This window comes from Typopeltis vanoorti, chromosome 14 (genome assembly GCF_054136105.1).
Source record: "Typopeltis vanoorti isolate ZY-2024b chromosome 14, IOZ_Tvanoo_1.0, whole genome shotgun sequence".
Lineage (NCBI taxonomy): Eukaryota > Metazoa > Arthropoda > Arachnida > Uropygi > Thelyphonidae > Typopeltis > Typopeltis vanoorti.
This window is the reverse complement of record NC_143562.1, coordinates 77,959,190-77,985,299: the sequence shown is the minus strand read 5'-3', so window position 1 is coordinate 77,985,299 and position 26,110 is coordinate 77,959,190. Positions and strand designations below refer to the sequence as shown.

Sequence of the window (26,110 nt, the reverse complement as noted above, 5' to 3'; positions counted from 1 at the left end):
TTTTCTTGTATTCCAGCAATAGAGTGAATTTTCCTTCTAACCTTGTCATTTGTTATTATGTGTACCATATGTGGTATCTTCAGAAGTTTTCTATAGTACTTCATCTTGAAGGCCAATAATCTTTCTTTAGCAGTGTCCAACTTTTACATCCGTTGGACATCACAGACACATCTACATAAGCGTAACTATAGAATAACATGTACTACAATAGTAAAAATTAATCATCAGCACATTCCTGACATGTACCCCCAAGATTGTACAGAATATCATATCCTGTACCCTCAAGGGTGTACAGGATATGATAGTACTACATGAAAAATTTACATCATTACTAACTTCCTATCTACAATTTTCTTCCAAATCAGTCTGTTCTTGTCAAGACTCCAACATTATCAGATCTTATGTTTCTATAGTCTAAGGCACTTTGTACTGCATCAATCCACCTATATCTTGGTCTTCCTCTGGGTCGTTTTCCTGCCAACCTGGCAGAGAACACTTGTTTTGCTAATCTTTCCTTGCCCATTCTGTTTAAGTGACCATACCACCTGAGATTAACTAACACATTCTTGGATGCTGACAATGTCAAATTCTTTCCTAATATCCTCATTTTTAATATGATATTGCCATTGATGCCATCTGTTCACGCCTCTAATCTTTCTCAGAACTCTCATATCTGCGGTCTCTAGTCTTTGGTCAAGTGTTTTACTTCTGACCCAGCTCTCAGATCCATAAGTTAAAACTCGTTTGAACACTGTTTTTGTATACAGCTAATTTAGTGTTCCAACTAATTTCTCTCTTATTCCATATGAATTTATTCAATTGACTTCCTATCACACCAGCTTTGTTGATTCTGTTGTCTATTTCCATATTTAATTTACCATCTTCAGTAAAAATCGTGCCTAAGTAGCTGAAATATTTTACTTGTTCCACAGGTTCTCTGTTCAAAACACAGTTGACATTTTCAACGATTCTACCTATTTTCATTGTCTTTTTATTGTTGACTTTCATACCATATCTATTACAACATTTATTCAATTTAGTCAGAGAATCTTGCAAACTTGTAGCGGATTTATTTAGAAGTATAACATCGTCTGCATAAAGCAAAAAGCTGACATTAACATCTCAAATTCTGATATCATGTTTAATACCACTTTCCTTCATAATGTGATCCATATGGATAACGAATAACACAGGGGATAATGTGCATCCTTGTCTCACACCAGATTTAACATTTAAACCATCTTCCTGTACTTCCTTCAATTCTAACTGGTCACTTGCAACTCAAATAAAGACCAAGTATTGCTTGATATAATGCCCCACTGACACCATATAACTGTAGCGTATTGAATAGCTTCTCTCTTGGCACCTTGTGCCTTTTCCTGATCGACAAAACTTAAATACAGATCTTTGTTATATTCCCATGCTTTCTCAACTATTTGTCGTAAAGTGAAGATCGGATCCTGACAGATCTATTTAGCCTGAATCCAACTTGTTCTTCACCAAGCTTTTCTTCCACAATTCATCTCAACCAGTTTCTCAAGTATACTTGCATAAATCTTGCCCGGAACACTCAGTAGGGAAATACCGCTGTAATTCTTACATTCAGTTTTATTTCCCTTTTTATATATGGGTACTATTAGAGCTCTGCTCCAATCATCAGGAATTTGTCCCTCTGTCCAGGCCTTTTGAATTATGCAGCCACTGTAAGACTTTTATACCACCATACTTCAGCATTTCTGGTCAAATATCATCTACTCCTGCTGCCTTTCCCCATTTCAAGCCTTTGATGGCTCTTTCTACTTCAAGTATGGATATGTATTCTTGACTGTATGCCTGAGTGTTTTTTAACACTGTGCTATATTGTTTCATTTAGCAGTTTTTCAAAGTAATTACTCCATACTTCAAGGATATCTTTTTCTCCCGTTTTCATGTCACCTTTATCATCTCTAACTCCTTTTACTGCACTCTTTCCTCCATTTCTAAACTTCTTCAACAACCTCCAGAATATCTTACCACCATCTTTTTTAGATTTTTTTTAGACGTTAAAGAGTAAAGTGCCTAACACAGAGCCATGTGGGAGACTATTGGGGACGAATCTGGGCCTGCTCTTTTTTCCACCAATATGGACCCATATCTTTCTGTTGGAGAGAATGGATTCAAAAAGTTGTGAAGTTTTTTTGCACCTTATAATATTGCCTAGCTTTAGGAGGAGGCCCCTGATCCGGACTGTGTCACATAAGCTGATGTTATGTCCATGAGAGTGACTCCAGATTTAAATTTCTTCTGGAAGCCTGCTGCTTCAATCTGTGTTGTCAGGAGCTGGTCACAGCAACTTCTTCCTGGCCTGAAGCCAACTTGTTCAATCGGCAGTGATCTTTCAATGAGTGATTAAATTCTTTTAAGGAGAATTCTTTCAAAAAGCTTAAAGGTGGAGCAAAGCAAGGAGAAAGGTCGTAGATTTTTCACATTATTTGGATCTTTCCCTGGTTTGAACACGGCAATTATTTTGGCTTTTTGCAACAGATTTGGTAGTTTACCGGGCATTATAATTTCTGAGAAAAGGGCGACCAGCCATGTTGGTCTTGTTGACCAAGATGCTTTAGAAACTCAGGGAGGATACCATCCACTCCTGCAGCCTTGCCATTCTTGGTGAGTTTTAAGACTACCTGCATCCCTTTCAGAGATACTGGGTGTACAAGTTCAGGAAGCTCGAGTCCTGTCTGATGGACGATTGCAGAGCAATTTTCCTGATAGAGCTGCGATGTATCTTGGAGGTTTTCAATAAATTATAAGCATTTGATCAGGAGTTATCTCTGTTGTTTTGTGTGTTGTTGGTTCTGCTCCATGTAATTTTCTCAGAAGTGACCAGCTTTTTCGGTTAGATGTGATGAAATAGAGTTCATGGATGGTTGAGATCCATCTTTCCTTTCTGTTTTTATCCAGGGTTGCTATGAGCTACTTAGCAATAGTTGGGTCTTTAGTTTCCTCATATTTGGCTAAAAGTTCCTCAGTTTCTCTACTCTAGCATGGGATATATTGTTTTCTGTAGCCTCTAGGAATAGAGGCTTTGGCTGCAGCTTTGATTAGTTTAACTAATTTAGGATAGCAATTAGGAGTGGGTGGAATTGCTCTAATGGTTTGCTCGATTTGTTTCTGAAATGCATTCCAGTTGGACCTGCAAAGGTTCCATCTAACGATTGGTGTTCCGTTGATGACTGGGATTGTGCCTGTCTTTATTAATGAAGAACAATGTTTATTAATGGTGACTATTAGGGAATCTGTTGAGGATGGTTCTGATTGTTGGCAGAGTGACTTTAGTGACTATGCACAGATCTGGGGGGGGTTCTGTTCCATCTGGCTGAGTGGAGAGTCCTCCTGCTTGGCATCGTAAATCAAATACAGGTTATATGTATCTATCCAGTTAACTAGATTATTACTGTCCTGATTGTTAGAGGAATATCCTCACATGCTGTGATGAGAGTTGAAGTCACCAACATAGATAGTAGGGTGAGGTGGTGGCCCGTCCATCTGATCAGGCCAGGATTGCGATGGTGGTTTGTAGATTGTAGATGGTGGTATTTTGAACTTTAATAACCATACAGTATTCTGTATCAGGTACACATTGGGTTATGTCCTTGAGGCCAGACCGGATGTTGGTTGCCAGGCCATGCTTGGGGTGTCAGTTATAAGACGAGAATTAGGACTGGGATCTTTAGTCTATTGAGGGCTGTATCAGGCACATGGGTTTCCTGGAGAGCCAAGACGTCAATTGCTTTGTCTTTGGCTATTTTGCCGATGATTTTGGCTTTGGATTTAGATAGTCCTATGTTTTGGGAACATATCTTGAGCAAGTGTTGTTTAGGAGACTGTAACTTATTTTTCGAAGCTTGCCCTCCACCCAAACAAGAGCAACGCGATCCTTGTTATTCTGAGCGACGATTGAGCCGGCATGGAGTTTTTTAGGTTTTGTATTTTATAACATCATACTGTAGTTGTTGTAAGTGGTCCAGGAGGCTTGGTACCTTTGGACACCTTGTTTGAGACATTAGCTTCATGTTACCTGTGATTCATGCAAGTTTTTTTCTGATGTCGTTCACTATGAGAAACAACAGATGTACTCTCTTCAGCTTTTCTTATTAATGCTGGCGGTGCTCAGGGTTCATATACCAAGCGATTGTAAAATAACGTCAAGTATTCAGAGCCCTCTAGCGAGTAATGTATTGGACAAAACGCACCAATATTCGGTAGACGTACACAGTGGAACATGGGGATTCAATTTAACAAAAAAAAAAAGTATTAAAAGTCGCCAACGGTGGAAATTTTGGTGCTGCCAAATTATATTTAGTAGGTGTGACTAATGAATGACTAAATGGCAAATAAGAGACAGCACACATCAATTTCATAACGTTTATTGTTAATTACAAATGAGGTTCAATATGACCACCATTCTGATGTTCCAGGAACTGCATACGGTGCACGACATTTTCCACAGTGGCTCGCAACATATCAGAATTGATTTGTCTCACGAGTAACGTTATTCGATCTTTCAAAGTTAGAATATCGGGTACATATCCTTGATACACAATGCTTTTAAGAAATCCCCACAGCCAAAAGTCACAAGGATTGAGATCAGGCGATCTCAGTGGCCATGGTGTGGGAAATGCACGACTAATGATTCTTCTGTCAGAGAAATGTTGTCGCAAAACACGCTGTACCTGAAGTCTGATGTGGGGTGGTGGCACCATCCTGCATGAAGATGGTCGAATTGAGACATCCTCTTTGCTGCAGTTGTGGAACCACAAAGTTCTGTAGCATATTGGCATACCTGTTAGCATTGACGGAACAGGTACTGGTCCATTTTGGAGATTTTCCTCGTAAAAGTATGGACCTCATAAAAGTATGATAAAAGATGCCATAAATCCGCATCACACGGTGACTTTGGTCGAGTGGATAGGCATCTGCAGACACACGTGCGAATTTGTTTCAGCCCAAATGCGACAGTTGCGTGTGTTAATATCGGTGTTCAAATAAAAGTGTGCTTCGTTACTCCATAAAATCTGCCACAGCCATGCATCATCCACTTTCATGCGTGCTAAGAATCTCGAAGATAAGTGGATTCGTGTGGTCACATCACCAGGGTGCAATTCTTGAACATGACTGATTTTATAGGGGTAAAACTTGAACACCTGATGTAAGATTTTCCACATCGTTGTGTATGCGATATCCATTTGCCGGGATATTGTTCGTGCACTGCTGGTACCCTGCACATTCGTCATCTCCTGTTCCACGATAGCAGTTGCAACTTGTTCAACTTGTTGGTGATCGATTGGTTTGCATCCCCTGCCTACCTGCACTGCTAGAGTTCCAGTAGTTTCAAATCGCCGAATCGGTTTTCGTAAGTTTGTTACGCTAATCGGTCCTTTTCGTAAATTTTTCATATGCTGAAAATCACGAAGACGAGCACTGTCATTATTGTTCTGCTGATAATAGAGTTTGACTAACAAAGCATGCTCACGTAAGGTAAAAGGCATCGAAAAGCAGTTTGTCTACGAAGGATAAGAAATTTCGCAGGCTTTCCTTTTATTGCATGATCGCTCACAAGAAAGGCGATAATGCAAATGAATGCATTTTACTCAGTAAACAGTGCCAAAATTTCCCCTGTTGGCAACTTTTGGTACTTTTTTTTTCGTTAAATCGAATCCCCATGTTCCGCTGTGTATGTCTACCGAATGTTGGTGTGTTTCGTCCAATACATTACTTGCTAGAGGGGGCTCTGAACACTTGACATTATTTTATAATCACCCGGTATATAAAACTTGCTCTTGCTGACTTAAAAGACTATTCACAGTTTTGCTGGCTGTAGCTGAAGAGCTACAGCCAGCAAAATTAGAAATTAAAGAGGATGTTAGATATAGCGGAGATGGTTCATTTGAAGCTGTCTGGTGTCAAATAGAGACCAATGGGATAAAATATATTGTTGGTTGGTCCACACGAAGATGTAGATACTGTGTATCAGCACAAATGAGTGCAGGTTGTGAACCATTATTATGGGAGGCTTCAACTATGGGGGATGGCAGTTGGAAGTGGAATTTATACATTTTGCTAAAGAATAACTACCTGAAACATGTTATAGATGGGACTAAGGGTCTAAAAGTGCTGGATCTGGTAATAGCATTGGAAAATATAACTAAGGTAGACAATCTGCCTCCAACTGGAGAGAGTGACTATGCAATCTTGTTCTGGGAATTCTCTGCCAAGAGATGGTTTATGTTGAACTATAAAGCTGGTAATTATGACAAACTTAGGAGGCATCTTGGAGCAATGTCATTTCGTGGGAAGCCACAAGGAAAGAATGTTAGTACTGCATGGAAGGTGGTCAGTGATTGTTTGAAAGAAGTGGTACTGGATTGCATACCCAGGATCTGAAGGATAAACCAAATGGGGATTAAGTGAATGAGCAGAGATTTAAAACAAAAGAGCTGGGGAAAAAAAGAAAGAAAGAAAGCACTGGATGGAATATAAAGAAAGAGGTGATCAGCACACTCATGAGCAGTACAAAGTGAAAGCAAGAAGGGTGACTGGTATGGTAAGAAAGGCCAAATCACATTATAAGAAAGTTAGCTAAGCAAGCCAGAGTAAATCCAAAAGAACTTTTTCATTATGTAGCAGTAAGAGTAAAAATTACTATGCTAGGATGACTTTAATCAATGTTGATGGTAGGAAGGTGACTGAAGCAAAAGAATTATTGAGGTGCTGACTGATCATTTTGCAAAGGTGTATCATCCAGGTGGAGATTTTGCAGTGGATGATGTAACAGAGATGCATGTCAAAATTGGGGTAGATGAACAGGTGTTCAGCACATTAAAAAATATCACTGTCAATGCAGAAGTGGGACTGCATGGTATGTCAAGCTGTGTACTACCTGAATGTGCAAGAGAACTGGCATTGCTTCTGAAGTTGTTCAATTTATCTCAGCTCTGGCAAGATTCCAAGGGAGTGGAAAGTGGATAAGATAGTTTCATAACATAAATGTGCCTCCAAGACAGAAGTAGCAAACTATAGATCAATTAATATCTCAGGAATGGCTGTTTAAAGTATTTGTAAAAGGTGGTTAAAGACAAAATTCAACAGTGAGTAGATAAGGATACGATACTCTACAATAGGCAGCACAACTTTGTAAAGTGTAAGTCCTGTCTTAGTAATTTATTCCTATTTTATAATAATAAATTGGCAATGGAATTGGATAAAAGAAAATAACCACACCATGATACTGCTGGACTTTTCAAAGACATTTGACAGAATACCACATGGAAAACTATTGCAAAAGTTGAAGCAAAAATGTGAACCTGGTAGCATCGATGGACGGGGCAGGGCTGAAAGACAGACATCAGAGTGTAGTATATGGTGGAGTGGAATCTAGGAGAATGAGGGTGACTAGTAGAGTGCCCCAGGGTTCTGTGCTAGGGCTGCTACTCTTTAATTTGTATATCATTGATATAGGGAAAGATTTGAGGGGGAGATATTCGGTTGTTTGCTGATGATGCAAAACTGGAGAGGGCAATATTGTATTATAAAGGTGATGTAGATATCCTGTAGGATGATTTAAATAAATTGGCATTGTAGGCACAGGATAATAATTATCAATTTAATGCTGCAAAATGTAAGCCTATGCACTTTGGGTTGAAAAAGTTGTATACTGTGTATCACATTGATGGTACTGGATTGCAGGAAATTGATTAGGCTAGGGTCTCGAGGATAATGGTGGACAGAGAGTTGAAGTTCAAAGGACATATTGCAAAAGTTTGTACAATAGCTGAAATGATTACTTCTCATCTCATCTCATTTACCTTACGGTGTCGAGGGTTTATTAATCATCGGACCTCAAGCCGTTCTAAGGATAAGGTGGTCAGCCCTACGCCCTGGTGATTACTTGGATGTTGAAAAACATGCTAACAAAAAAGATAGAGAAATTATTATCCTTTTTTTAGGCTGTGATTTGGCTGCCTCTTGACTACTGCACACACAGATTTGCTCAGCTGGGTTTCTTGAAGATCAGGAGGTGCTGGAGATAATTTAGAGGAAAGTGACCAAGCTGGTGACAGTTCTGTGAAATCCTCCTGATGAGAATAATGTGAAGGTGTGTAGGTTACAAAGTTTAGTTGATAGGTAGAAAAGAGGATACAAGATAAAATCTTATATGATATTAAAGAAGGGTTTATAAAATTGATGCAAAGGACATATTTCAATATATGACAAAGAATCAGAAAACTAGGGATCATCTATGGAGGTTTTATAAGAGTATCATTAATAAAGGTGCAGATTAGATTTTTTTTGTGTGTGGAGAGTGGTAAATGAGTAGAATAATTGCTAGAATTAGTTGTGTGTGCCCTGACAGTGAATGAATTTTAAGAAGTACGATAGGTTTCTGTATATAAACGTTAGTGTGAGTCTCCCTTGATGAGTCTTCGGACTCAATGGAGATATCACATAATAATAATGTCTTAAAAAAGTATGGATGCTTTTCCAGATCTTTACCTCTGCATGATTTTCTGTCATCATTTACACTATGAAACATCATATCTGTTGACTGAAATACATATTTAGGAGCATATTAAATATACTGACACCAAGCAAAGAAAACCAAAGTATTTGGCACTCATGCTACTTTTCCAGAGAGTTGTCTCTAAGTGCCACTCTTAGGTAACACACGAGAAATTTCGGATGGAAAAGGTGGCTCAAGCTATTTGAAATTTTATTATTACTTGTCCCTCCCCAATCCCACCCTAGTGAAAAATGTTGGTACAGTTAATGATTTATTTATCAGTATGCATTATAATGATGCAATTATGCATGAAATCTTAAAGTAAGTTATTTTATTAAATGACACCTCCAGGGAGTCCAAAGACTCATCGAGGGAGGGCACCTACTCTACAATTCTCCATCTCTACTACCAGCTACTTTCATCATCTACACCAACACCATCTACTGCCGACCACAACCACTAGTATTTTCATAGAAAATCGCCAACATCCATGCCCACAGCGGGATTCGAACCCGTTTGGCTGGAGAGCAGATACGCTAACCACTTGGCCAGCCAGGCCAGCATACATTAAGTGTAACTGTATTTTTTGTGAAGGTAGTAGATTAAATCACCAGATAAAATTTGCAAATTAATATAAATAATTTGCAGTTTTTATATAGGGGAAAGTGTGATGAGTAATTGTTATTTTATGTGTGTTTGTAGTACTATATATATATATATATATATATATATATATATATATATATAAATAATATATTACTATTAATATAGAAGGCCTATCACTGTTTGTTGGTGTCCTTATTTACCCCGAGATGCATTGGATGTTACCAGTGTGATAGCTGTACTGCAGCATCCTAGTGAGGTAAGTTTAGATCTTAGATATTTGTACAATTGTAACGTGTATATAACATTTAACAATAATTATTTGTAGATAGTAGAGCATAGATGCAAATCAGAAGTTGTCGTCCTTGAAGAAGGGTGTAAAATTTTGTTAGAAAGTTGTAAAGATTTTAACCATCCAATCAGTCATGGTGGATAACATATTCACTCTTCATGGTCAGTATGGTGGTTAAATCAAAATATGTGATACTTTGTGAAACAGTATATGAATTGTCATCATTGCTTAGTAGACTGATACATAGTGTATGAAAATTATTTAAAACAGTTAAGCATGGAATATCATTTATTATCTTAAACAAGAGTGATGGGAATATAAGGTTTAAAAAAAAAACCTTGAAAAGATGCTAGAGAAAATGTTAAGTGAATTGAAAATGGCATCAGCAGACAGGAAAATGAACAGAATTAATTGCATTTTAATAGAACCAATTAGAATATGACTAGTTACATGCTTTAGCTTCTTTGTCATTATTTTTAGCAAAGACAGAATTAAATTTTGAAATAGATAATAAAGTAAAGATGATATGATGGAGAGGTTGAAGAAATTTATGTGGAGCAAGGAGAGAAATCATGCAAAATACCATTCTAGTACGCTATGTAAAAAAAACAAAGACCTTTCAAACTTTTTGACATATAGTGTTGACAGTTATTTGAAATAGTTGATTGAAACTGATGACCACAGCAAGAGTTAGAAGAATAAATAGATAGCATTAATGGCAGTGCTATACTCTATCCTGCCTTGCTCTATATCTAACTCTAGTTATGGTCAGTTGTGGAGAGTTCATAATATTTATGCATAATTTTATTTTTCTAGTGGTTGGATAGAATGTTTCGGATTCGTACCCATGATGGTGTAGTGACTTCAAAATGAGCATCTTGTATTTATCCAAGAATGAAGCTATGAAGCTGAAAATTGTCACTAGTGTCTTTAGTAAATGTAGCAGTATATTTGAGCTGTGCTAAGAAAAGTGTTTTTAAATGCAGTAGTATCTCGCTAATCCGAACTAATAAAAACCGTGCTCGTTCAGATTAGCGAATTTTTCCCCAAGAGATGATAATAACTAGCATTTAAGACAAAAGTAATAAGATTCTAATGGTACACCAAATTTAATTCTGTAAATAAACGAAGTAACTGATAGAAAAAAGCTACTGTAATGTAAAAATACGGTACACAAGTTTATTTTAGTAAAAAAAATTATTTTTTTTTTACCTGTTTTGTTAAGGATTCTGATTTAATAAAATTGCATAGTTCATTACATAACTTAATTTGCGTAAAAAAAAAAAAAAAATATCACTTTCTTGTACACAACACAAAAAAGTTTTCACAAAATAACACAGAAAAAGTTTTTTTTTTATTTCTTTGTAAAAAAAAGGCGCTGATTTTCTTTTGCTTCTTGGAAGCTAAACTTTTTTTGAATGCTTCTTCTCGGTGCTGCATTAGCAACAAAATTTTGTGGAATGGCGTATCATTCTGCTTAGCCCATTCTATACACACATTAAACTGTCAACTTCTTTATCGTCATCATCGTCTTCTAATTCATTCTTTAGCGTCATATTTATAATTTCTGCATCTGATTTGATTTCAAATTCAGTGATTCATGCTGACAATACAGTACATACTGTACAGTATAAAAAAAGCAAATGTGAACACACGCAATAAATTGAAATAGGCCTACAATATAACCATACAATCAACAGTATGAAAAAAATACTGTAATGTAATAATAATAAAATAAATAATAATAGTGCATAAAATAATAATACATAATAATTTTTTTTTTTTTTTTTTTTTTTTTTTTTTTTTTTCTTTCAAGCTGCAGTTCGGATTACTGGAGGGTTCGGATTAACCAGATACCACTGTAGCGTATAGTTTGGCTTTTTATCATATAATTAGGCTTCAATTTTTTCAGTGCTTAATGCAAGTGTCCTTCAGTAGTGTTTGTCGTTGGAATTTAGTTTGTTTTTGCTACTTGTTTGTTCCTACTGCTTTCTGAAAATAGCATCCATAAACCAGCACAGATCTGGGGCATGGAAAGCTTTGGCACAAAGATTGAGTTCTGCCCTGGATTTTTCCCTGTGGATGCATTATGAAAATTGCTTCATATGTATTGAAAAAATGTGAAAGATTTGTGAACTGTTAGAGTGAACGAGAAGAAGGAAAGCATTAATGTTTGTGAAAAGTGTATTGATAGATTAGAGTGTTTCAGAATGGGAGCTAGGGCTGGGCTTGTAGTAGAATAGCTTGTGTAAGCTATTTTTAATTTTAAAATAAGTTTATTTTGTCTTACTGGCCTTAATCTCACACCAGATTGCTTCAAATGAGTAGCCACCCTCCCACTTGTCTCCTGTTCTTTTTGACTGCAATTCATTTGCTCTAATCAGCAGTATCCCTTATATTTCTGTCTTCTAAGGCACTTCTTACTGTATCAATGCACTGAGATCTTGGTCTTCCTTTCAGTCTTTTTCCTTACTATCTTGGAAAAAATGCTTGTTTGGCTAACTATTCTTCTTGTATTGTGAACTATGTGAACTCCTGTTTGATAAGGTATTTTTTTCTACACCAACTCTCGGATATGTTAAAATGTTTCAACACTGTCTTGTATACAGTAAGTTTAGTGTTTGACTAATTATTCCATATAAATTTATTCATTTGACTTCTTACCATGCCAGCTTCACTAATTTTGATATCTATTTCCAAATTTAATTTGCCATCTTCACTAAAAATTCTACCTAAATATTTGAAATGTTTTTTTATAAGTTCTCCATTCAGTATGCAGCTGATGTTTTCAATGGTTCTACTTATTTTTGTTGTCTTTTTATTTTTGATTTTCATAACAAATTTTTCATCATCATCATCAAATTCCTGACATGTACTAACTACTACATGAAGAGCTTACATCATTGCTAACGTCCTATCAACAATTTTCCTCCAAATCAATCTGTTATCTGTCAAGATGCCAACATCACATCTTATATTTCCGTCTTCTAAGGCAATTTTTACTGTATCAATCCACCTATATCTTGGTTTTTCTGGGTCTTTTTCCTGCCAACCTGGCAGAGAACACTTATTTTGACACATTCCTGGATACAAACAATGTCAAATTCTTTCCTAATATCCTTGTTTTTAATATGATATTGCCATTGATGCCATCTGTTCATGCTCCTAATCTTTCTCAGGACTCTCATATCTGTGGTCTTTAGTCTTTGATCAAGTGTTTTACTTCTGAACCAGCTCTCAGATTCATAAGTCAAAATCGGTTTGAACACTGTCTTGTATATACAGTGTATCTAAACACTAATTTAGTGTTTTGACTGATTTCTCTCTTATTCCACATCAATTTATTCATTTGACTTCCTACCATACCAACTTTGTTGATTCTGTTGTTTATTTCCATATTTAATTTACCATCTTTACTAAAAATCATGCCTAAGTAGCTGAAATGTTTTACTTATTCTATAGGTTCTCCATTCACAATGCAGTTGATATTTTCAATGCTTTTGTCTATTTTCATTGTCTTTGTCTTGTTATTGCTGACCTTCATACCATATCTATTACAACAGTTATTCAATTTAGTCAGGGAATTTGCAGACTTGTACTGGATTTATTTAAAAGTATATCATCATCTGCATCTCAGTGCTTTACTTGTTATCAAAATTGGAGATTAACATCTCCAATTTTGATATCAAGTTTAATACCTCTTTCTTTCATAATGTGATCGATATAGGTAATGAATAATGGAGGGGATAATGCACATCCTTGTCTGACACCAGATTTAATATCAAACCATCTTCCTCTACTTCCTTCAATTCTAACTGCTGACTTACAACTCAAATAATGACCAAATATTGCTTAAATGCGAGGACTCACAGAGAAGATGGTCAGCCTTCTGAGGGGGATGGTGCAGAACATCAGTAGAGTGAAAGTGAAGGAGGCCATGAAGAGGATGAAGAATGGAAAATCGGTGGGCCCTGACAGTATCCCAGTGGAGGCATGGAAGGCACTGGGGGTAAGAGGGAATTGATCTGATGTGGAACCTGTTCATGAAAGTTTGCCAACAGGAAAATATACCCAAAGAATGGAGAGAAAGTACTCTTGTCCCCAACTACAGGGGTAAAGGGGATGCACAAGACTGTAAGAATTACAGAGGAATAAGGTTGATGTCCCACACGATGAAAATCCTAGAAAGGGTTCTTGATGGAAGATTGAGAAAGGAGGTGGAGATTGCAAAGGAGCAATTTGGCTTCGTGCCTGGTCCATCAACGACAGATGCTATCTTTGGGTTACAGCAGATGATGGAAAAGTTTCGAGAGAAACAACGGGAGCTACATCTGTAGATTAGTCCGTTCCTGTTTAATATTGAGATGGAGGAAGTGAGAGAAGACGTGCCTTATATGCCAATGACATCTTGCTGTGTGCAGATTCAAGAGAAGTGTCAGCTAAACTGGAAAGATGGAGGAAAGTACTGAAGAGAGAGGTATGAGACTGAGCAGAAGTAAGACAGAGTATATGTATTGCAATGTGGACTGCGGCCAGGAGATGGATCTGGAGCTGGAAGGAAATGTCATCAGGAAGGCTAGGGACTTTAGATACTTAGGTTCAACAGTGGAAGAGGATGGAGAGACTTAGAAGGAAGTGGAATGCAAGATACAAGCGGGATGGAGGAACTGGAGAGAGAGAGAGATGGCTGGAGTGCTATGTGATAAGAGGGTGCCAATCAATCTGAAAAGCAAAATCTATTGGACAGTAGTGAGACCAGCTATGATGTATGGTATGGAAACTGTGGCCCTGAGGAAAAATAACATCAGCAGGATGGAGGTAGCGGAGATGAGAATGCTTAGGTTGATGTGCGGTGTGACCAGAAAGGATCGTCTGAGAAATGACCATGTTAGGGGAATGGTGAAAGTTATGAACTTAGGAGAGAAGATACAGGAGGCAAGGTTGAGATGGTTTGGTGATGTTATGAGGAGGGAGGGAGGGAGGGAGGATGAATATGTGGGAAGAAAGGGCATGCAGATGGATGTGCAGGTGGCCAAAGAAGAGATGGAAGGAGCTGGTGAAATAGGACTTGAGGATGAATAACTCAGATGTGGTTACAGCCAAGACAGGATGATGTGGAGGAGACTCACTAAAAACAGCAACCCCACTTAAGTGGGATAAGCTGCAGAAGAAGAAGAAGATTGCTTGATTGCTTGCAGGTCTACGAAACATAAATACAGATCTTTGTTATATTTCCATGATTTCTCAACTATTTGTCGTAAAGTGAAATCTGATACTGACAGCCTCTGTTTGGCCTGAATCCAACCTGTTCTTCTCAAGCTTCCCTTCCACAATCCTCAACCGTTTATCAAGAATACTTGCATACCAGGAACACTCGTTAGGGAAAAATACCCAATGGAATTCTCAGATTCAATTTTTTCCCCCTTTTTTGTATATGAGTATTATGAGAGCTCTACTCCAGTCATCTGGAATCCATCCCTCTGTCCATGCTTTCTGAACTGTGCAGTGCAGCCACTGTATGACTTTTATACCTCCATACTTGATATTTGACCAGAAATGTTCATTTACTCCAGCTCCTTTTCCACATTTCAGGCTTTTGATGGCTTTTTCTACTTTTAGTATGGATATGTATTCCCGATTGCATTCATGTTGAGTGTTTTTTACCACTGTGCTGTCACTGCTTGTTTCATTTAGCAATTTTCGAAGTCAAGGATATCTTTTTCTCCAGTTTTCATGTCACCTTTATGATCTCTAATTCCTTTTACAGCACTCCTTCCTCCATTTCTGAGCTTTTTCAACAGCCTCCAGGATATTTTACCACCTTCCTGATATTTAATTTCTATTTTCTTGCCAAAGTCTTCACATGACTTTTCTTTAGCTAGTTTTACACAGTGTTTAGCTTTCTTACATTTGTCTTGTATTGTCTAAGAGCAGAAGCTGACTTATTTGCCAGAACTTTCAATATGTTTTCTTTTCTTTTACTGCCTCTTTAAGTTCCAGTTTCCACCATGGAGTTCTTATTTTTCTATCCTTGCAGACGACCCTCACTACATGCCTCTCTGACTGAATCAGTCAATGTTTTCTTCAGGATTTGCCACTGAATCTCCAAGGTTTGTTTCCAGTTCTCAAACTCTTTTATTTTTTCTTGAATAATATTTGTGTATTTTAATTTACAATTCTCAGAGTTGCTCAACTTTTATTTTCTTTAAAATTATCTTACTTGTTCTTTTCAATGTGAAATTCAATTTTATTCTGCTCAAGACTAAATGGTGATCAATTTCAAATCCTCTGTACAGTCTGGTGTCCTGCACCAGTGAGAAAACATAACTATCAACAATAACATAATCAATGAGACCTTTCTTATTCCTTGCCTCTGGTTACACCCTGATACCTTCACTATGTGGAATTTTCAGTTATCATGGTGTAACATGAATAAAATTAAATAAAACCCCTGTATAAAAGCTAATACATAAATTACTTAAAGAAAGAAAAATATTCTTGCATCCAAGTAAAATATATGTCAAAAAAAGTGTTTGTTGAACTAAATAATAAAAGAAGGAATGTATTACAGTTGTGATATGAAAAAATTAGCTAAGTAAGACAGAAAGGATTAGTCATAAGAAATTGTATGTGAGAGGCTAGAGATTAAAATATTAAGTAAATTCATAGAAAAATTTTGGAAGGGGGATTAATTTAGAGGCTAGCAAAAGAAAAACAATAGACTATCGCTCAGGGTCAATTCCTGGATTTAGACATCGTCACGTGCTCGCCGACCTCAGGATGTTTGGCAGAAAAACGCCACCCTAATTGGTCGGTGAAGTCGAATCCAGTAAGGAGCAGAGAAAAGAAATGAAAGAAGGTGCTGTTAGGGATCAAGGTATAAAAGGGTTAGAACCCCCCCCACACACACACACAAGGCCTTCTCCCAGAGAGTTTCTTCACGAGCTTTTTCATATAGGTTTCACGTGGTTTTCCTGATTGCCGGGGTTGGAGTTATATCTCCGTCCGACACAACAAGGGAACAAGTAGTGAGCGGGATTTCGATTCCGTATTTCGTATGGTAAGAAACAAGGAATGCCATTTAGCCAAAGGAAAGAAGGTATTGTCTATGTGTTTCATCATCCAGTGACAACTGCGAGAAAGGGAAATCTGTAAAGAAGTCGGTGTCCACGACATGGTGAGTTTCACAGCCATTGTATAGATGATTCTAAGTGTGTTCTTAATTCAAGTACGAAAAGTAAAGATTGCATAAGCACAGTTTAATGCCAAAAGAACTTAGGAGTGACCGATTATAGGAGAGATCATACCAGGATAGTTCAATCGGAAAAAGGTAGAGGCAAATATAGAAAACTCGAGAGAAAAAGGTACTGTAAAAAAATCTCGTGTTAACTGAAAATCGTCTGTAATTGTAATCATTATTCTATTACTGAACTGTTGAAGAGACTAAGGAAAATTATACTAGGACTTTAGTACATGACTGATTATAATGAGAATATGCTTGTTAACATTAATATTATATAAGTAATTATCTGTCCTGAGATTTATGCATGTGTATTGTAACGTATAGGAAAGTTTTAAGTGTCAAAGTTATATTGATTAGCACAGTGAAAGGATAATTTAACTTACATAGTTTTAGATAGTTAAATAGAGTGAGAGATCATATATGTCCGTGTGCTACACCATATAGCGTATTCAGACTAATATAGGGTTAACTAATGCGTCAATTAGATCTGGAATTATACATATGATTGTATGTGTTGAATTTGTTATGGCGGCATGATCGCAATACCCACATAGGATCTTAGCCAAATGCTTGTGATTTGCTAATGTTATTTTGTAAATGTTTTCTTAGTATTGAATTGAATTATATTAGAAATTGAATTGTACCATGCTAATGAGTTTAATAAACCTTTGTTCATTGATAAAACAGTTGCCTGAAATTGCTGCCCAATGCACCACTTGAAAACGTACGAACCTAATCACACGGAAGGGGAGAATATTTAAATGAGTAACAAGATAAAGTGTCACAACTGCAATATTGTTTCACATTCAGACATATTTTAGTAATTGCTCCTTGTTTTTGTATTTAACATCTGAAACTAAATGTCCCAAAAGGCACAGTATAATATAAATATTAGGGACACTAAGGGGAGAAATAGCTTAAATATTTGTATTTTGGGGTGATATCTCGTACATAGAATAAAGTTGAATATAGATGAGCAGAATTTCACTAGTTAGAATAATAATCATAAATTGGGACACAACACTCCCTCTTTTCTCCATGTGAATTAGTGCACATTTTTATGTTGGAACTTGGTGTTAGTAATAACCAGTCCATGTCCTGAGCAGAAATCCAACAGGTATTTTTGTATGTCTGACAATCATTTTCTACTCTGTTATTTAGATCCCCAACAAGGACTAGCTTTTCCTTTATCATTATGTCGGTTGCTTTCTTTAAAGCTGCAAAAAATTCTTTTGACTTCTACCTTTGTAGAACCTTCTGTGGAACCATAGGGATGAATTAGTATCATTGTCCAGTTCCCCATTCTCATATTTGCCCACATTACTCTACTTGAGACTGACTGCCATTCAAGAAGATTAGCCTCATACTTTGTATTGAATGCTATAGCTATTCCTTCTTTTTTCTGAGTGTTATTGCTTGAATATAATATTTTGTATTTATTGCTTAGAAATATTTCACTAGTTTTTGCCTTTTTTGTTTCAGCCACCCCCTGTTATATTGATCTGGTACTTATCTAATTCCTCAGCTAGCTCCATTTCTTTGCCATTCATGCTTCTTATGTTGATAGTACCGATCTTTAACTCTGGTGATGTTGAGTTGGGGTTTGTTTTCAGATTTGTTCCAGTAGCTGACTTTTCGCTGTTCGCTCTGGTTCCCTGGCGAAAACAATGGGAACCTTGTTTAACCAGGCTATGCCTTAGCCAGCATGAAATTTTGTCATGTTGTACTATCATTTTATTTGTGGTTTAAGCCAATAAGAATACAATTTCGTTGGCTGAATCCCAAATTGCCAACCCATCCTCGTTCGTTCATTATCCAGTTAGATACCTAACAGGGTGCACCACGAGAAGGTGAGGATTGGACATTAGGTCTGAAGCCCTGTTCGATTGTTCTCCGTATTCCTTTAAAAGCTATGTGGAGGTTATACAGCTTTGATCCTTAACAAATTTTTTACAGTAAAAAATTTGTTAAGTTTTATTTTTATTCGGTCAGGGAGTTCCACAGACTCATACTGGATTTATTTAGGAGTATAACATCTGCATAAAGTAAAGAACTGAGATTAAAATCTCCAATTTTGATATCAGGTTTAATGTCACTTTACTTCATAAGTGTGATCCATATAGATGACAAATAACACTGGAGATAATGTGCACTCTTGTATCACACCTGATTTAACATTAAACCATCTTTCTGTACAGCCTTCAATTCTAAGTGCTGACTTACAGTTCAAATAAAAATGTAATGTTTCATGTTAAATGCTAATTTCCTATTTACATCATATAACTACAGCATTTTAAAAGAGCTTTTCACTTGGCACTTTATCATATGTCTCTTCCAGTTCTACAAAACTTAGATACAGATCCTTATTATATTCCCATGATTATTCAACTATTTGTTGTAAAGTAAAAATCTGGACAAGAAATTCTGTCAAGTCACAATACTATGTTATTGTTTAAGTCAATAAGAATGAAATTTAGTGGGGACTAAATACCAAATTGCTAGCCATTTATATTTTTTGTCAAGTTTTAAGTATTTCAGTATCTAGGTAGATACCTAATAATGTGGTGCACCACAAGAAAATCAGAATTTGATTAGGTCAGGGACACTAGTCTGTTCTTTGCAGTCCTTGTTAGTCTCTATGGATATCGCCTCCCAGCTTTGATCCTTAAACACCACCAATATTATTAAATAACAATAGAAGTATATTTTTCTATTTATGCATGCTTAATGCTGAGTAAGTCAGTCATGTCTAATAACCAGCACATTTCTGCAGTTATATATACACCATCATCATCAACAAATTCCTGACATGTACCCTCAAGGGGTGTACAGGATATGATAGTACTACATGAAAAATTTACATCATTACTAACTTCCTATCTACAATTTTCCTCCAAATCAGTTTACTTTTCAGATTCCAACATTATCAGATCTTATATATTTATCGTCTAAGGCACATTGTACCGTATCAATCCATCTATATCATGGTCTTCCTCTGTGTCATTTTCCTGCCAACAACAGAGAACGCTTGTTTTCCTAATCTTTTTTCGCCCATTCTGTTTAAGTGACCATACCACCTGATGTTAGCTCTGCTAATGCATTCCTGTGTCCGACAATGTCCAGTTCTTTCCTAATATCCTCATTTTTAATATGATATTGCCATTGATGCCATCTGTTCATTTGCCTCTAATCTTTCTCAGGACTCTCATATCTGTGGTCTCTAGTCTTTGGTCAAGTGTTTTACTTCTGAAGCAGCTCTCAGATCCATAAGTTAAAACTAGTTTGAACACTGTCTTGTATACAGCTATTTAGTGTTCCGACTAATTTCTCTCTTATTCCATATGAATTTATTCAATTGACTTCCTACCATACCAGCTTTGTTGATTCTGTTGTCTATTTCCATATTTAATTTAACATCTTCACTAAAAATCGTGCCTAAGTAGCTGAAATGTTTTACTTGTTCCACAGGTTCTCCGTTCAAAACACAGTTGACATTTACAATGATTCTGCCTATTTTCATTGTCTTTGTCTTTTTATTGCTGACCTTCATACCATATCTATTACAACATTTATTCAATTTAGTCAGGGACATTTGCAAACTTGTAGTGGATTTATTTAGAAGTATAACATCGTCAGCATAAAGCAAAGAGCTGACATTAACATCTCCAATTCTGATATCATGTTTAATACCACTTTCCTTCATAATGTAATCCATATAGATAATGAATAACAGAGGGGATAATGTACATCCTTGTCTGACACCAGATTTAACATTAAACCATCTTCCTGTACTTCCTTCAATTCTAAATGTCAACTTACAACTCAAATACAGACTAAGTATTGCTTGATATAATGCCCCATTGACCATATTGAATAGCTTCTCTCTTGACACCTTGTCATATGCCTTTTCCAGATTGACAAAACTTAAATACCGATCTTTGTTATATTCCCATGCTTTCTCAACTATTTGTTAAAGTGAAGATCTGATACTCACAGCCTCTATTTGGTCTGAATCCAGATTGTTCTTCACCAAGCTTTTCTTCCACAATTCTTCTCAACAGTTTCTCAAGTATACTTGCATAGATCTTGCCAGGAACACTCAGTAGGGAAATACCTCTGTAATTCTCACGTTCAGTTTTATTTCCCTTTTTATATATGGGTATTATTAGAGCTCTACTTCAATCATCGGGAATTCTTCCCCCTGTCCAGGCTTTCTGAACTATGCAGTGCAGCCATTGTAAGACTTTTATAATACCATATTTCAGCATTTCTGGTCAAATATCATTTACTCCTGCTGCCTTTCCACATTTCAAGCCTTTGATGGCTTTTTCTACTTCAAGTATGAATATGTATTCTTGACTGTATGCCTGTTGAGTGTTTTTTACCACTGTGCTATCACTGCTTGTTTCATTTAGTAATTTTTTGAAGTAATTACTCCATACTTCAAGGATCCTATTTTCGTTTAACCTTTATCATCTCTAACTCCTTTTACAGCACTCTTTCCTCCATTTCTAAGCTTCTTCAACAACCTCCAGAGTATTTTGCCACCTTCTTGATATTTATTTTCTATGTTATTGCCAAAGTCCTCCCATGACTTTTGTTTAGCTAGTTTTACAATGTGTTTAGCTTTCTTACATTTGACTCTGTATTCTCTAAGAGCACAAACTGACTTATTTTCCAGGAACTTTTGATATGCTTTCTTCTTTTCCTTCACTGCCTCTTTAACTTCCTGTGTCCACCATGGAGTTCTGATTTTTCTATCCTTGCAGACAACTTCACCACATGCCTCTCTGGCTGAATCAATCAGGGTTTTCTTCAAGGGTTGCCACTGAATCTCCAAGGTTTGGTTCCTGTTCTCAAACTCTTTCATTTTTTCTTCAATAATCTTTGTGTATTTTAGTCTACAGTTCACATCTGAGAGCTGCTCAACTTTTATTCGCTTTAAAACTTTCTTACATGTTATTCTTTTCAGTATGAAATTAATTTTTATCCTGCTCAAGACTAAATAGTGATCGCTTCCAATTTCAAATCCTCTATACACTCTGGTGTCCTGCACCAGTGAGAAAACATCACTATCAACAATAACATAGTCAATGAGACTTTTCTTATTCCTAGCCTCTTCTCTCCATGTGAATTTGTGCATATTTTTATGTTGGAACATAGTCTTAGTAATAACCAGTTCATGTCCTGAGCAGAAATCCAACAAGTATTTGCCATTATTATTGCTTTGCTCTTTTCTCCAAATTTTCCCAAAATATTTTTGTATGTCTGACAATCATTTCCTACTCTGCTATTTAGATTCCCAAGAAGGACCAACTTTTCCTTTTTCATTGTGTCAGTTGCTTTTTCTAAAGCATCAAAAATTCCTTCACTTCTACCTTAGTAGAACCTTTTGTGGGACCATAAGCACAAATAAGTCTCATTGTCCAATTCCCCATTCTGATATTTGCTCACATCACTCTACTTGAGACTGCCTGCCATTCAAGAAGATTAGCCTCATATTTTGTGTTGAATACTATGGCTACTCCTTCTTTTCTTTGATTGTCATTTCCTGAATATAACATTTTGTATTTATTGTTCAGAAAGATCTCACCAGTTTTTGTCTTTTTTGTTTCAGTCACCCCTATTATGTCGATCTGGTACTTATCTAATTCCTCAGCTAGCTCCATTTCTTTGCCATTCAGGCTTCTTATGTTGATGGTACCGATCTCTAACTCTGGTGATGTCGAGTTGTGGTGTGCTTTCAGATTTGTTCCAGTAGCTGACTTTTCACTGTTCGCCCTGGTTCCCTGGCAAAAACAACAGGTGGCCATTGTTTAACCGGGCGACGCCCCAGACGGCATGAAATTTTGTCATGTTGTGCCATCATTTTCTATATTGGTTTAAGCCAATAAGAGTATAATTTGGTAGGCTAAATCCCAAATTGCCAGCCCATCCTCATTTGTTCAGTATCCAGTTAGATACCCAACGGGGTGCGCCACGAGAAGGTGAGGATTGAACATTAGGTCAGAAGCCCTGGACAGTTCTCCGCATTCCTTTAAAGGCAATGTGGAGGTCTCCTCTCAATTATACAGCTTTGACCCTTAAGCACCCCTTATATATACACATATATGCATAATTGAATGTAAACTTTGACAGTACATGGAGATATAAATAATATATTTTTAAGTCTAAAACTGTGCTGGGGGAGAGTTAATGCAAAATAAATTCTGGTTATTTATCAACTTTATGACTGATATCAGTTTCAAATTACAAGGTATGTCTTCATGTGTGAAGGAGATATGAAATATGAAGAAGAAACAAACAGTAAAAGATTAAAATGTTGACAACAAGTATGGTATCATTTGAATTCTCATAATTCAAATTACAGTAATCCCTCAGTTAGCCAAACACACCTGGTTTGCCATTCAGATAATTGAAGTGAATTACTGAAAATACAGTTACATGGTGCTGTAATAGAAGTCAGTTGACACACTTAACCATGCTAAAGGGTAAGTTAATTGAATGTTCATTCATTTGAAGTCGGATAATATTTGTGAGCATAAAGTTCTGTAAAATTTGGATGAAACTGGTTGTGTAGTTAAATGAAATGACTAGATTTTTATTAACATTTTTTCTGAGTTTATTTATGTCAATTATTTAAAATCACAAATTCTGTAACACAGTAGTGCTATTTGTATGATCATTGATTAAGAAGCCATTTATGTGATTTTTGAAAAATTGGAGAAAAGTATGGGGGTTGACTTTTCTAAAGAACAGAGGTGGTGAATGAAAGAAGAGAATGAAATATTTAGTTTTTGATGTGTGGAGTCTGTCAATGTTGATCAGCAGCAGCTGCTTGTGTTCTTATATATTTAGAGGAAAATGGAAAAATGGTTCTGGCTGTGTGGAGCAGCACCCATGAAAATACTGTTTAAAAAAAAAAGAAGAAAAAAAAAAAGATATAATGTAGATACTTAGCATCTATGAAAAATCAGCGGAATGGACCATTCTTAGGGAGATATTTCATGCACCACCAAAATGTGAGAACAGTATTTTAAGTTTGACCAGATTGAGGATTTATAAAGTGTTAACAATTGAGGAGTAATGCAGGTGATAAGGTTTATTGTTATTAATTAAAGAGAAAGGGATATCATGTTTTTGGAAGCTGAGAAAGATAGTGGAAGTGATTTGTTTGTGCCAAGATAGGGTAGATGTTGAAAGTCAGTCCAAGAGAAAACATCGCTGGGAATTGATATGTTCTGTATCACTGATGATGGGCATTTAATTTCTTCCTGAAATAATTGATGAGTTCATGCTATCGGTAAACTTCTGTTTTGTGCATCCCATGTTCTCTTTCAAATCAAGTGAATGCTGCTTCTTTTACCCGTTTTGTTAATAAGCCATTAATCTTCAAAGAAATAGAATATTTAAAGTAATAAGGAATAAAATGCAAATATTATTGTTTATAATTTTAGTTATTACATGTTGTTTTGATGTTAACTTTGATATGCTGTTATGTTTCAGTTTTAATTTATATTCAACAACACGTATACATTTTTAGGAAAAACGATGTTTGCGAACAGCACCAATTCTTGAAGCAGCCCTGGTCCCTGGTCACTTTTTCTTGTTTAAAGGAAGAAGATTTTCATCACAAATGTAAATATATTTTAAAGATAGATAAATATTTAATTAATTTCTTAATATTTTTAATGTATATCTTTAATAGTTAGCTTGTTATGAGTGAAACATTTCTTTCATTGTATTTTATGATTACTATTAATAACAAAGTGGTGAATAACAATAGCTTGAATTTTTGAAAATTATTTTCATAAAGCTCCAATGATCTAATATCAGTATATAAGAGCAAAGTTTAGTGGAAATGGAGCTGCTCCCTTATAATCAATTTACAAGGCTAATAAATCAAATTATAATAGTTTTCTTTTCTGAAAAAATCATATAGTTCATTATTTTATGTACTAATATATAAGAACAGGCCTTAGTGAAAAATAATTGAAACTACATTAAAGTATTTTTGGAAATTCAGACTGTGCAATTTAGTAACAACAAGTAAATTATTAGTCATTAAAATTTGAAAAATACACCTACTTGTTTTACTCACCTAAAAAGAACTTCATCAGGACTTAATAAGTATCAAAAATAAATAAATACATGCTAACAAACATGAGGTCATGCGACATGCATTAGCTGTCTGCAGTTAACCACAGAAAGTGATTGTTGGTGAAGTTGATGTCTGTGATGTTAAAAGATTCAATAAGTAGTTTCCATATGTCACTTAATATCAGTCCTTAATTTTTATTCAGTGAGAATAAATGACAGTTAACTGGCAACTGTGATTCTGTCAGAAGTTTGGAATAATTTTTTTTTTCTTACTTAGGCATGGTTGAAATTTTCCAGCTAACTGCATGGTTGGCCAAACCATATCTATCTCTTCTTTTATGTTCAACATCTGCAATGTGTTCCTTCTTTCTCAACTAAAATCCATGGAAATAATTGTACCTCCTGAGATCTCTTAAAGATGGCATATCTTTCTACAAATACCTAGGAGTATATAGTATAATTCTATGTTATTGTGGTTTACCTTATACAGAACAGATAAGCCAAAGAGACCTCACGAGGCTACAAACAATTTTAATCAGTTTGTTGCTCTGATGTTGCGATTTTGAAAAGAGATGCTATCTGAATTACTGTATTTACTCGAATATAACTTGCACTTTTTTACCCAACATGAAAGTTAAAAAATGCAGGGATTTTCGGAAACTGAAGTTTTTCAGAAAAAAACAAAATTGACATTTATAATTAAATCTTTAGTATTTATTATAATTTATAATTGCTCACATTATTTATAAAATGAATGCATTTAAATTTTAATTATCAACGTTATTTATGTGACTGGTTGCTTGCCTTCATCACACGATATATTTGAATCTTTTAGCAAAAATATTTCTATAATTAAATTAATTATTTCTGGCAAAATCATGTCCCAAGCTCTCAAAATCCAGTTGCACAACAGTTCTAATGATCGTCTCTTAATCTTAATCCACCTCCTGTGCAATCCAAGATCAAGTAGAAGTCAAAATTCTCACTCCAACGTTTCCTCTACTGGTTGCTTTCATCTCTATGCATATGATTAGTGCTGTATTAACAAAAGATCGCACGACTCAACGACAAAGGCAAGCCGACAATTATTGAGTTGAAATGCTGATTCTCTTCAGCTAAATTCCAAAATATCTGAAACTGCCATAACAACATTCACTATCTATTTCTTAAAATTTTGAACTTTTTTCATGTGCGAGGTATATGCGAAACTTTTTCATTTCTTTTTTCTTAAAGTAAAATCAGGTGTGTGAGATATACGTGAGGGGAGTTATATTTGAGTAAATATAGTAATAGACTTGTTGGAAGTTTTTCCACTTGGTTATACTATAAA

At 35.8% G+C, this 26,110-nt stretch overlaps 1 protein-coding gene across 2 annotated transcripts in view; it reads left to right on the top strand.

Moving 5' to 3' along the window:
- Positions 1 to 26,110, top strand: part of Dtwd2 (DTW domain containing 2) — a 122,085-nt gene that overhangs the window by 27,132 nt on the left and 68,843 nt on the right. For both annotated transcript variants that reach the window (XM_090403841.1, XM_090403840.1), the window contains exons 4-5: positions 9,314 to 9,404; positions 24,224 to 24,318. In XM_090403841.1, coding sequence (XP_090259967.1) covers positions 9,314 to 9,404; positions 24,224 to 24,318 — 186 coding nt within the window. The remainder of the gene's footprint in view (positions 1 to 9,313; positions 9,405 to 24,223; positions 24,319 to 26,110) is intronic.